This window comes from Ambystoma mexicanum, chromosome 1q, assembly GCF_040938575.1.
Source record: "Ambystoma mexicanum isolate Mex_15411 chromosome 1q, UKY_AmexF1_1, whole genome shotgun sequence".
Lineage (NCBI taxonomy): Eukaryota > Metazoa > Chordata > Amphibia > Caudata > Ambystomatidae > Ambystoma > Ambystoma mexicanum.
The window spans coordinates 1277735429-1277749633 of NC_090922.1; the positions used below are offsets into that span (position 1 = coordinate 1277735429).

Below are 14205 nucleotides of genomic sequence, written 5' to 3' on the forward strand. Positions count from 1 at the left end.
GTACACCGTGCTTTTTAAAATCAAGGCGCCGAATACTTATAGGAAAAATTCTTCCGATATGTGCATGTCCGTTCTTTGCGCTCACTGTCGGCTCTACGGATTGCGGTTCCACGTGTTAGGCTTTCCCCGATTGGTGGCCGCGCTTTCTCTGTAATGGCGGCTTTATCCTGGAATAGTCTTTCCCTTGATCTTCACGCCAACGAAAACCATCTAATCTTCCGCCGGAATCTGAAGAACTATTTGTTCTAGTATTTTCAGCTGCACCTCTTACTTCCTACCTTAGCACCAAGATACCTTTGGGTGAATGTTGCGCTTTAGAAATTCTCCTAACATAACATAACGTAACCTAATGATCACTGAGGGGGGTCAATAGGGAAAGTAATCCCCACACAGAATAAAGAACTCTGTGCTTACCAATAAATGATGGAGCCTCAAAGAAGGACAACGTGTTAAAGTTGTAAAGGATTTCTTAGTTCAGAGGAGGGAATGCCTGAACAAACTGCAACCAAATCGGAAGAGCACCACTGAATACTAGTGGACTTGAATGTTCCAAGTTTTTAAGGACAACTAATTGGAGGACCTTGTATGTGCACAGTGATCATTTGAGTACCCCAGAGAAAGCAAGCGGGTAACATTAGGGATGTGAAATGCTGACAAGGACAGCTGAAAAATACATCAATATGAGTGTGTACGAAAGCCAAGGAGCATGGGCATAAAATCGTCAATTACCCCAAGACACACATTTTACTGACTGCCTCCAGAGACTGACACAGCCATCATTAGGATCATTCAAATCCTGTCAGAAAGATGACATTTTCTAAGCCACTTTTAGAACCCTATGAGAACCAATGTAAAATAATGGCATCAAACATATTGTGTCTGGCAACATTTATATAGTTCAACAAAACAGGCAATTCACACGAAATCGGTAAATAAAATCTTGGAGTTTCTAAAGGTACTGTCAACCACACTCAAAGTCAAGTCAAGTGATGGAAGCTATTCAATGACACATGGATGAAAAGCAGCTAATTTAGCTGCAGGCTTCTAAAAGACAGCTAAGACCAGAAACAAGTGAAGACATAAAAACACTCAAGAAACAAAACATGACAAAAAGAGTAATTCATCTTCCTAAAAAAATCATGACAATCAAGAGGAACCTAAAAGGTGTTAAAATGAAAACGAGATGTGCACAAATGTATCACTCATGCATGAAAATAACCACAGGTAGAAATGAGAAGCTTTGTAACACCTGGAACAATTGTCTGCAATCCACAACAAAAATGTCTCAAGGTTCTTGCATTACATGGTACCATGCTTCGTATTTCACTTATTTCTTTTTGGTTTGCATGCATTTGTATTGCATTTCGCATGAATGAATTAATTCCTTCTCACTTATTCTCAAAAGAAACAAATAATGATGTCAATAGATGTATGAAAAGAAAGTTCATCTATGGAACTCTTTAATTAACAACTACATTTTCGGGCAAGCAATTTCAATTCCTGATATATCAAATTCATCATTCAATAAGCACACTGGTTTCACTCGCATCTCACTGAATCCGATACAAAAGTCTTCAATATATAATTGTTTAACACAATTCTAAAACTCAATTTAACGTATGTAAATCATATGTAAATCTGAATGGGAAATTGTAGACGAAAAAGACATTAGAACAATCCATATTTCTCACAGAAAAACAAGGTCTAATGTGTAACTTGTGTATTTCAGGAGCATATGCTGACTGGAAAACAGTGGTCCCCACCAGGATAGGCGATGCTGGAGGGTAACCAATCAGGCGAAAATCTATCACAAAAATCGATGACAAATGCTCTTTACATTCCATGACCTGGGAGAATGGTGGTATGATCTTCAGTATAGCGAAACTAAGGTTTTATTATAAAAGCATTGGCAAGTTTAGAACATTCTTTGTGTGTAGACTGGGAATGTCAAATTATGAGTATCGAAACTCTCAACAAACTCCCCCCCACAATATAAATCTTTTTACATCGATAACTCCATCATCACAGTCTCCAAGACTGTCAAAACCCTAGGGGTTCACCATAGCCATAGCCTCCTCCTCAGCGCTCACTGCCGGTCATCAACGCAGTCAAACCATTTCTATCTACCAAAAAATGCCTATCCATCGCCAGAGCCACAATAGGTACCAAACTGGACTACTGTAATGGCCTTTTCCTAGGCACCTCTGTCAACAACATAAAAAAAACTACAAATCACGCAAAATAACGCGCTCCGGGCAGCACTGACTATTCCCAAAAGGGAACACATCTCTCAAGCCAGGAAAAATGCCCACTGGCTACCGGTAAAGGAACGCATACTCTTTAAAGCCATGGCCATCACTCATAGGTGCCTCACACTAGATGCCCCACCCTATCTCTCTGATAGAATCACCCTCAACACCTCCATCAGACCTACCAGAGCTCACCGCGCCAACCGATCTATGTTCCCACATTCAAAAGAACTAGAGCTGGAGGGTCCAGCTTCCAATACATCGCACCCAAACACTGGAACGCCCTGCCAACCTCACTTAGGAATGAAAAATCCTACACCACCTTTCGCAAAAACTTAAAAACCTTGCTTTTCCGCTAATGTCTCTAAACCAACATGCACAGTATGCTTGCACTGTAACCACAGCAACTCATAACCTCATTGTCTCCTACTCTGTCAATGTACCATTGCTACCGAATGCTACACTCTATCTATGTTAAGTTCAAGCCTTCTGTAACAGCTCCACGTTGCCTCAGGGTAGATATGTGTGCTCTATAAATGCAAATAAATAAATAATGGGTTTAAAAAAATAGCACTCGACTCACATTGGAAACCTCAGAATCATGGTATTGTTAAACTGGGATTGTGTAAACTGAAAATATAGTGGGGTTGTTAACATGTAATCCAGGATCATAAAACATGGTAGGGATATTGGGCCTCATTACACGGTAGGCGGTGAACCATGGCGCTATTAGCGCCATGGTTCATGCCGGTAATTTACCGGTACTGCCTTGGTTGAAAGGGAAATTAACGCCCTATTCCAAGGTTGGGAAGGCGGTAATTCCTCCTTCCTCCATTGCCCTTCCCCATTCCCATTTTTGCCCCATAGGGCATAATGGGAATGGGGAAGGTGCTAATTACGGTACCGCAAATTGCTCAAAGCAGGCGTTAATGTATCAACACGCAAAGGGACCTTGTGGTAAGGCAATAAGGGTTTACTGGTACCGGTAAAATACTGGTACCGGTAAACCCTTACCGCCTACCGTGTAATGAGGCCCCTTGTGTGATTTGGGGTAAACTGCGAATATACTGGCATTGTCAAAATTATATACTGAGTTTTTCAAACTGTAAATATTGGGTTATTCCTAGACGGCAATACAGTGCATTGTGTTAGTGGGACAGTACCGAAGTTGCAATGGTTGCAAATTGCAATGGTTGTCCGACTTGAATAATACAGGCATTGTCAAACACAATGTACTAAGGTTTTCAGATATGGGAAAGATTTTGTCATTGTCAAATTCTGAAATTATTCAGATTATGCAAACCGGCATGTGAAGACTGGAATTCTTGATACTGTTAAAATTGTTTAAATTATGGGATTACCGACTTGAAATATAATAACATTTTGGTAAATTGGACACATTTCTGGAATGCAATATAAGGGCATAGTGTTAGATTGGGGCATACTAGCGTTGTCAAAGTTGACATTTTTGGGGACTGTCTAATTTATTGTATTGTGGTTGGACAAACTGGGAATATACTAGTTTGGGCATATTGAAAAACCCATGCGATTGTGCAAGCCTGAAATACAGTTGTATTGAGGGGATAAGATGTATACTGACCTTTTATATAGCAGCTTACTGTTCAAAATAAGAAAACTATGGAGTGATTGCTAATGCACTGGGATTCTGTAAACTGGAAACATACATTTTAAAATTCGGAATATAGTTGTATAGGGCAAAGCGAGAGTTCACTTGCACTATCAAGCGTGCAGCGTACTGGGATTATCAAACAGTAAATATATTTTGATTGGACACCCCAGAATATAATGAGTTTTTCAAATGAGGAATGTCCTTGGATTGTCAAACAGGGACTGTATGAAACTGTGAATCTTCTTGGGTTGTGAAACTCTAGCTATACTAAAATTGGCATGATTGTCTGGAATTGTCAAACAGGCAACTATACAGGGTTGACAAACTGGCAGTATGATGGGATTGAACATACTGGAACATTGCAAATTCTGTGCATAGTGGGATTCTGCACACTAGTTCTACAGTGGGTTTGTCAAATTAAGAGTATACCGAAGCGTCAAATAAATTGTACAAAAATTGTACAAAAATTGGATTTTGCTTTTTGCTAAATGTGAATGTAGATTGTTAAATTCAGATTATACAAGCAGTTACATTGGGATACTCACATTAGAAGTATACTTGGCTTGTAAATCCTAAAATTCCAAACTGGGATTAGTTATTGATTGTCAATCTCAGAGAAAACTGGGATTGTGTGAACTAGATTTATGTTTATGTTGGAATCATGGAATTTATTTATTTACTAGAATTGATTAACAGTGAAGTCTTATCTGATCTTATCTTAAAGAAACTTGTAGAGAGGCATCTTGGTACTAAACTGAGGGAGGACCGTCCAATCCAAGAACTAAAACAGGAAAGTCTTAAGTGTTGGACGAAATAATGAATGAGATTCAATATTGCGCAAAGAAAAAGGAAGCTGATTCCAGGCTTTTGCAGCAGCCACCGTGAATGCACGCCCACCCATACGAGCAAGCCTGACCCTCGGGGGCTGTATAGTCGTCAGGTCTTGTGAATAAAGAGGCCTGGAGGGTATATACAAACCAAATTTATTCTGAAGGAATTCGACCCCTAATCCATAGAAGGCCTTGTGCACTATACATAGCTCTTTGAACCCAATACATTGCTCGACAGGGAGCCAGTGGAGATTCCACAGCAAAGGGGTCATATGAGCACCCCAAAGGGGGTAGGGGGCAAACGTCCTGGCAGCTGTGTTTTGCACTAGAAGGAGACGCCCCAGAAGATGTTCAGGAAGGGCCAAGTAGAGGGCATTACAATAGTCAATATTACTAATGACTAAGGAGGAAACAACAGCAGCATTGAATTTACCGGGAATACAGGGTAGGACTTTCCCGAGAGTCCGTAGCTTAACGTGGGCCCTTTGGCAAAAGTAAAATGGGACTGTGAAATAGCATTGGTGGTTATACCAAATAGTGAAAGAGAAAAATGGGAGCATGTAGCAATTATACAAATTGGGAACATTCTAGATGTATATTAAAACTGTGTACACTGAGATAGTGGGCAATTCGGATATTGCTGGAATTCTCCAACTAGTGATATATTATGAGTCAGAAAATAGAAGACACAAGTAGCAAAACTAGAAATAAGTATGTGTACGCAAACAGAGTAAACTGGGATTAAGGCAAATACCTCACTTGTAACTATCAGATTTATATTGGGATTTGTAAATCCAAACAATTCTGAGAGCATACAGGGATTTTCAAAATGGGAACGCAGTGCTTTATTTTGAACTACGTGTTAACTTCCTGGGTATTCAAGTGGTGAATTTACTGGGCTTGTCAATTTGAGATTTTTCAAGAATTTCCAAATTTGGGATATACCAGGATTGTCATACCTGGTATATAAAAGGGCAGTCAAATTGGGAATATACTAAGATTGGTAACATTTAAAATGGCCAACATGTGCATATAACGAAATTATGCGAACTGAAATTGTCAAACCTTTTTACTTTTATTTATTCAAGGAAATCATGTCATTTCAAACAGAAATGACTTACAAAGTAGAATGTAATCAAGAGTGGAGGCATTAGGGTAAAGTGCATTACATAAGAGCATTGTTTGAGGGACATATACTGGTGATAACAGCCAATCATTAAATGTTATCGCCTCAAAGTGGCTCCCATACTTACATATGGTGCTGAGACTTCATTTTCGCTATCTGCCTCAGTTTGGCCTAAATTGGAGGGCATTTTCTGTAGACGGGTTCTCCTCATCCTGCACAGTTGACCCATCCAAATAATAAGACGTGAACCAGGTCTTACATCCTTATTTGCCATTACTGTTTGGAAAACCTCTGCCTTTTACACGAATGCCTTCTGGGTGAACCAAATGGGGATTTAAAGTCCTGAATACTGCACTTCGGTTGACCACGGAAACTGTGCCACAGGACTGGAAACAAATTTGCGTGGCAATACTCCAGAACTTGGGTTCCTCAGAAGACTCTTTAAAACTCCTTCCAGGAAAAGTGAAGTCCAAGCTATATGACCAAGATTGGATAGAAACTTGTGAATATACCACTACAAAGAGGCTCTATGGCCATTCTAACTTGGAGTGCAGATCAAGAGGAATGCTCACTCTATTATCTGCAAAGAATGACAAACCACCTGCTTAGACATCAATTTATGAGATTTCACATGAACCCCTTGCCTACAAGAGAAACTACTGAAGGGAGGTTGAAAAATAAACAACTGAGAAAGGTTGTATGCAGACTTTGTATCGCACACAGAGAAACTTTAGACCATTTGACATTAATATGCCCGTGTTTGTATGATCAAAGCATTTGGTGGCTTGGAAGGTTTCTGAAACAATTTACCAAGTTGTCTATATGGGTGCTTTTTCTCACAGGAGAACGAGTTTCTATTACACTTGCGCTGCTCGCATACCTGAAGGAAGTATTTTGTCTGTTGGAAAAGGTGGACTAACCATAGAGGGAAAAATAAGATTAATTTTATAGTCCCTGTTTGTTCCTTCGTCTATGACGAAGGTGGGTTGTCCCCCGATAGGAAATGTTAAATTGTTTTAATTTTTAATTCATATTTATTTATTTTTTCAATATCTTGATTCAAATCTGATGTAAATAATCTGTACATAGTGTAAGGGTTGACTTTGTTTAAATCATGACTAATAAAAAAAAAGGGTAAGAATTGGAACATATGAAACATGTAAAAGTAATGACTAGAGGACATAACACTTATTTCAGTGTTCACAAACATACAAAGTACATAGCATTGTCCTGAGGGGATAATTTCAAAAAGATGGTTTAGGTGGTTAGTTTTGAAATCAGAGTGGCATGGCTTGGGGAATGCTTATATCAGTACCAAGCGGAGTTTGAGATGGCAGGTAGGGAAATAAAAGAAAAGTGGGGGACTCATAGATTGGAAAGAAATAAGGATCAGGGAGTTTGAGAAGGAGTGTACATTGAGGTGCAGTCAGCGAGGAAGTGTGGGCAAGACCATGGATGTATTTATAGATAAGTAGAAAGAATTTGAAGGGCAAGCAATTTTGCATTGAGAGCCATTTATCATGGTGATGGTAGGCAGAGGAAGAGGTGAAAAATGAGTAGGGAAGCAAAAGAGTAGAGTGGCAGACCAAGATGTGGGCTCACACATTAGTCAAGTTTGCTAAGCATCACAGTAGATGATAGTATTCTAGTTGAGTAGTTTGTGACATGTTGCCCAGTGTTTCTAATGTTTAGGAACTGAACTGGACGAGTTTCAGGTTGCTCTCAAAGACAACTCCAAGGTTTGGAGACAGGAGTGAGGAGGTCAGGGGGAAAGTGGTGGAAGAGCGGAAATGGGATGATCTGGAGGCAGGGAGAAAGATTCCTTCTGTCTTTGAGGAGTTGAGGATGAGCGAGTATAGAGCTATCCATTGGCAGATGGCAGCTTGATAGTTGTTTTGTGGATAGTTTTTAACAAAATAGCAGGGGGAAGGAGAAGAGGATATGAGTATTCTCAACAAAGATATGTCAATTCAAGCCAGAGGAGGAAATGAGGAGGTAAATAGGGTGAGGGAAAGTTGTGCTAGGACAGATATATGAGAAATACCCACTGGGAGATGTTCTGAGGGAGGTGCTGGAGTCCCATGAGATGCAGACAGAGAGATCAGAGCGATAGGATGATACCCAGTTGAGTAAAGAGTAATTGAATCCAAGGAGGGAAGGAGTCTGATGGTGGGAGGGATGATCTGCAATGTTGAATGCAGAGGAAAGGCTTTAAGGATGTGAATTGAGGACAGGGCAGGGTGGTGGGAAGCGATATGAACATCAGCATTGTTGATGAGAGCAATCACAACATGTATTGGCACTGGACTTCATGTCAGAAGAGGTCAGCAAGTGAGTGTACCTCAAGGTAATTTTCTATTCCATTGTTGACAACATCTCAAGGATTTTAGATTGGTAGGGAAGGAGAGAAGTCCTAGGAATTATTGTTTTTTGAGCCAGCAGTTTTTTAGGAACGGTATGACTGACTTTTTTATAACAGGTCTGGAAGACAACAGTTGAGCGAGAGGTTGAATAAGTCATGAAGGTGAGCAGAGATGAAAAGTGCAAGTTCCTTAGCAATTTGTGGTGCAAGTGGATGAATTCAACTGCGGGATGGGTTGGCAGGGAGAAGGATGGATAGGAGTTCAGTGGGATAGGTGGCCGCATTGTGGGCAAGACAAAGAGTCTGTGAAAGATGGGAGAAGAAAGAATGAGGGAGGGAATTGGAGAGAATCAGGGTGGAAACAGTGTCACAGATTCTGGTGATTTTCCTGGAGAAAAAGGAGGCAAAGTTAACAGCAGAGAGAGAGTGGGAAACAAAGCAATTCTTATGGGAGCAAAGCAGTGGCTTTGGGAGACTTGATACTTTGCAAGGGAGTGCATGGAAGAAAACAAGATTAGTGAAATAAAAGGAATCGTATTTATCAAGAACTGTTTCAAGTGTCAGTAGATAGTCCTTGCAGGTAACGGTAGAGTGAGAGATCTATGCCTGAGGACATGACCAGAAGGGGTAAAGGAATGGGCAGGACAGTGATCACTGAAGGTGGTGTGCAGTGACCCATTGAATGCAGTAAACGAAAGATTAATGGAGTGAGCATATGAAGGAGAGAGCACATGGAGTGGGGTGTTAACTGGGTCGAGGTAGGTGGCCATGGAGTCATGCATAAATGTACACTTAATCATAGATGAGAGAGGGGGTGGGAGAGTGGGGAAGGAATGGAGATGATGATTTGAATTGGAGAGTCATCAGAAGTGGAGGGGTCCATGGTGGAAATAGGGGAGACCAGGATGGAAGATATGAATACGAGATTGACAGTGCTGACGTGGGTGTGAGTTGAAAGGGTATCTAGGTTAACTAGTGAGTTGTCAGTGAGAGTGCCATTAAGTTGGAGCTGCTGGACCTTTGACATATTGGATATGCTGGGGTCACCCATTATCATTGAATGGACATTAGCCTGGAGTGTTTTGAGCAAGAACAGAGAAAAAGAGGTTGAGATTGACCGGTCGATGGAAGATGTTAAGGACAGTGCAGGATAGCGAGAAATGTGGGAGCAAGTAATTGGAACACGGTATGATAGAAGGTGCAAGGAATGAAATCAGAGAGGTGAGTGTTGCCAATCGTGTGTCCTTGCTTATATCAAGTCAACCACCACTGTCTTGCTTGAAATGTGCAAACCTGGTATACTTGTACTGTGAACACAAGTTGTAGTATTATACTGGGAATGTGCTTACTGAGATACTGTGAACAATTCAATAATGCAAGGATTTCAAAACTGCCGGTATACTGTGATAGGCAGAGGTGTAGGGTTGTAATGTAGTGAAGCTATGATTATAGTCGGATTGTCAATCCAGGCATACAATAAGACTGTCAAACTGAGAATATACTTACGTTATGTAAATTGGATCATAGTGTGGATGGAAGAACATGGAATTCACAGGGATCGTCCTGCGGGAAATATACTGGTACTGTGCAAAGTGTGACAATCAAAGTAGCTGTATACTGGAATTTTGCAAAGTAGGATCATTATTTTATTGTTACATTTGAAATGTTATGATGCTATGAAAACGAAATATAATTGTTTGGCAAATTTGAGTTTACTGAATTTAACAAAACTGGTGTTTAATGGATTAGTAAAACTGTCAGTAGAGTGGGTCTTCTAACTGGGGTACTCCAGGAATCTTCTAATAGGGAATATACTAGGAAAACAAACAAATTAGATGTGCAGACCATTTGACCTAGTAAACATTGGGTGAAGTAAGAACTGTATTTGTGTGCAATTATATTGCAGATAGGACCAAGCTACCTGGTTGTACCGAAAGGTGATTCATTAAAATACTGGGATAGTGATAGAACTCTGCCTGGAACCAATTTGATGGCAGGCATGCTTTTCTGATTGTATGCCAGAACAATTACCAGAATTGCAATGGTTACAGCACTGATGCAGCGACACATGTGCCTGAGTCTTAGGCCTGGAGTTGTGCATGTGTGTGTGTAAAGGGGGGCGGTAACAATCAGATGTGTGCTAAAATCATTGCAGTTGTGGTTATGGTGTGGCTATATCTTAGTGAAATTAAGTAATTTCAATGGCACAATAACCAACAAATGTTCGATTGTGGCTTCAGCATGGATATCACTACAAATTGCGTAATTTCATCAATGCTAGGCTAAGGTAAATAATAATGTGTTCCGCCCACACCGACCTGCATGAAATTAGGTAGGTGACACTAATTGGGTGGCTGAGTCTTCACTGTAGTTTCCACCACAAACTGCAGCACCTAGATTGTCATTTGGTGCATTTTCCGTCCTTACTGCTGGCACTGGCATCCTACCACGAGTTGTGAGTCAAGGCCAGTCAATATTGGATTAAGGGAAAATAATGTGGAAATATCCCCTGATGTTCTAATGGAGAATAACAGAAACCCGCAATGATGTACTACGTTTGTGCACTGGAAACCAGCCATTGTGTGCCAACTGGGCAGAATGGAAACTGGCAATGATTTGCCTAGAAGACCTAATGAAATTTGAAAACTGGGAAAACTGTAAACTATTAAGAATTTGCTAAGTAGGTATGCTGGAAATGTTAATGCAAGACATTGGCTGCCAATGATACACCCTCCGTAGCTTCCTAAACTGTGGTGCTACCCCCGCCCCAACCCAGGAAAGCCCGATGTGCCATGGCCAACCTCTCTCTTTTTTTCTGCCCTGGTGCTCTGAACTGATTCCATCTGAATGCAGTGCTGTATAAATCACCAAAATTAAATAGAACATTGGACAAAATTAATGATAGCCAGATACAAATAATGTAAACTTGCATGGAAAATCTCGCTGCACTTAAATATAGATGCACAGTGAAAAAGAGAAAGTAATATTTAATAATAAAAAAATGTGTTGCACCTGGTTGTGGAATTCCCACCTTGATGATATATTGAATACAAACTTAGCAATCGAAACATAACAAATACATTGCGTAATCCAAAGTGAATCCATGCCGTCCCCCAATAATTACATATAATTATGAATTCAGCCTCATGAGTGAATAGTAGTTATGAATGAATTTCTACATAACGTATCATAGCTAGGCAAGGAGGAATGTATTCACGCATTCTAATTAAATTAAAGAATCATGGGTGCAGCCAGGAATGACTCTGGCCCCCCACTCGCTTTAACTCACTATAGCTGTTGCTTCTCCAGGGAAATGGATCCGTCAGGGAGTGAGCCATGGACGGGGAGAGGGGGCTGCTATGCAGACACTGGGGGTCATTCTGACCCTGGCGGTAGGGGGTTAACAGCACCGGTAAGAATGCCGGTGCCGGTAACCCCCTACCGCCTTATTACGAGGTCCCTTAGCGGGTCCCATCAGGGCCAGCTGGTTTTATCTGCCGGCCTTAGCGGGACCCGTTAAGGGACCATGGAGCTAATAACGGGCCCGTTATTAGCTCCTTCCCCATTCCCATTGAACCCTATGGGGGCTCAACTGGGAATGGGGAACGGTTTTCGAAATGGGGATTTACCGGGTCCACATAGGACGGACTGTCCCGGTAAGTCCCCATTCCGACACCACGGACCCGGACCCAAGTTTGGAGGCAGCCATGGTGCTAATAGCACCATGGCTGCCTCCAAACTCGGAATGACCCCCACTGTGGCTGGAAGGAGTGGTCTATCCGGCCTAGTCCTCTACTTGCAGAGCTCAACCGCTCCCCAGTCTCCGACTCACTATTACCTCCTGTTTCATATCACAATCATTCTGTGATCTCCTTCCAAAATCAACACTCCTGTTTTCTCTGTTGGTATCTCCCCTCTCCCCAAATAGCACATTGAAGCAGCCTGGATGCGATATGGGTCACTGAAACCTGCCTACATGCATACATCAATGCATGCCCGATCATTAGGGGTCTGCAACTTCAAACACGTGATTAGTTCTCAGGGTCTTTTCTCAATTTTGTGAACGGCTTTAACATTGCTGACCTCAGCTCATCGTGTTCATTGCAGTTTGTGATCCCACAGATTAGGCATGCACGCGTCATCCGACTTTGCTATAAGTAGCTAGCAGTTTATAGATGCAAGTACCTTCTACTAGAACTAGGCCTGAGAATTGTGTTGCCTTCAGAGGTGCTCCTTGAATGATGGGGCAATGTTATACACAGTTCGGTATCATTGCCCTTTGCCATTAGTGTGAAGACAACTATACCCAATGTACACTTTACAAGTAACAGACGCATGCATGCCAACATTAGTCATTGCATTCGGGCGATACTGGCGCAAGTCTGGTTTAACTTTGCATTCTGAGAAATGTAGTTCTGCATTTCCCCTCATTAAACACAATTTCATGATGTTTAAGTGCCTTACAAATTCCCAATAAAATAAAATAAATACATTATACCCCCAGGACTACAGACCCCAGATGCAAAGTTAAAACCACGACTGGACTAGCTTTTTCACAATAGAATCGATAAAATTGGCATGTATGCAGAAAACCATAACATCTGTCTAGAATTTCCTGTTCGTACTGGCCTTGCAGCGCAATTTGAACACAGGCAAAGCAGTTCATGCGCCTGCTGTATAGCGCTCAGCGATGGGCGTGTGATGTGCTGTTGGTGCAAAAAGAGCTTTCTAGCAGGGTCCTGCAGTATTTCTATATGAGTGGCAGGAAACAACATGTGAACTATGTTCTGTAGTCAAGCTACTGGCATATCACAACATATCGGGCCCTTTGCACAAAGTGTCCCTGAGGGATGAACCCCGCCACCCACGTGCAAGCACCGGCCACCATTGGGAGCCTGTGCGATAAGGGCCGCACGGGCTGGAGCGCTCCATTATGCAAGAGTGGTGCCCATGAACACACGCGTCTGCGCCGTTTTAGCCGCGTGAAACTGACATCGAAAAACAACGCCATTGACCTTTACTCTAGGGCACACCTGCTTGTTTCATTAGAAGACCTCACGCCAAACTCACAAACAAAACAACACGTATTTGAGCACGGACTGTGCGAAGTGTGACTTAAAACGTTATGTTCATTTAAAGAATGTGCCAGTGCGCATCGCAGAATAAATGCAATAAACCCGCGCCGAGTAATTTATGAGGGACCATGTGCCCCAGGAGACTGTTAAAACAATGCATCCTGCGCCGTGCCCACAATGTCTACTTAGTTAAATCAATTGAAAGCATGAAGCGCCGCTTATAAGGCACTTATTGACGTGCTCATTATAATAAAATGGACATTGTCAAAGGATCCCGACATGCAAGAAGATTATCTGGAGACGTTATAGGTTTAGAAGCATTCCGTTCCAGACTTTAAAAAAAAAGGCTGTGCTTGATTTGAATTAACTAACCTGTGCGAGGCGCTGTTTTCTTTTGCGATTTTCTCTGCATTGACACGGCATGACGATATCTGCACTACCAGCAGCGCCAACGCACAGATCACTTCAAAACCCCGCATTTTTCGACGTTTAGATTAAATGCTGCTCTACGGGATGAAAGGGCTCGTCCTTAGGGTTGAAGACACGCGCACCCTAGCTTGGCCTCAACCATGGCGGCGTTTCGTTTTGCAATCCGGCTCCCGAGCTCAGTGTAAATGATTGACCGAGGTTGGAGGCCTTTCACCTTGGGTTTCAGGAATCTCCGGCTGGGGGGTGTCATATCTCTTTGGGCGAGCACGCCTTCTGTTTGGCAACAGGGCTCCAGTAGGTCTCTGTTGACACTTCGGCCTTAGTAAATCCCATCAGAGGCAGACTCTACCAGACCATAATGGGCAAAGGGCAGGAGAGGACACAATAGATTGGAAGGGGCTGTGTACCCATAGCAGCCGGATTTGGGGAACTACCCCTTTGCTTCGTGGACCCTACTTTATCATGCAAACACATGGAACGCCAGGCTGCCATTTCTGCTGTGCA

The 14205-nt window shown here is 42.0% G+C and overlaps 1 protein-coding gene across 1 annotated transcript in view; it reads right to left on the minus strand.

Annotated features, from left to right (window-relative positions):
* Positions 1–13887, minus strand: part of C8A (complement C8 alpha chain) — a 289241-nt gene extending 275354 nt beyond the window's left edge. The window contains exon 1 of the mRNA XM_069642106.1: positions 13645–13887. Coding sequence (XP_069498207.1) covers positions 13645–13751 — 107 coding nt within the window. The 5' untranslated portion in view covers positions 13752–13887. The remainder of the gene's footprint in view (positions 1–13644) is intronic.
* Positions 13888–14205: the final 318 nt, after the last annotated feature.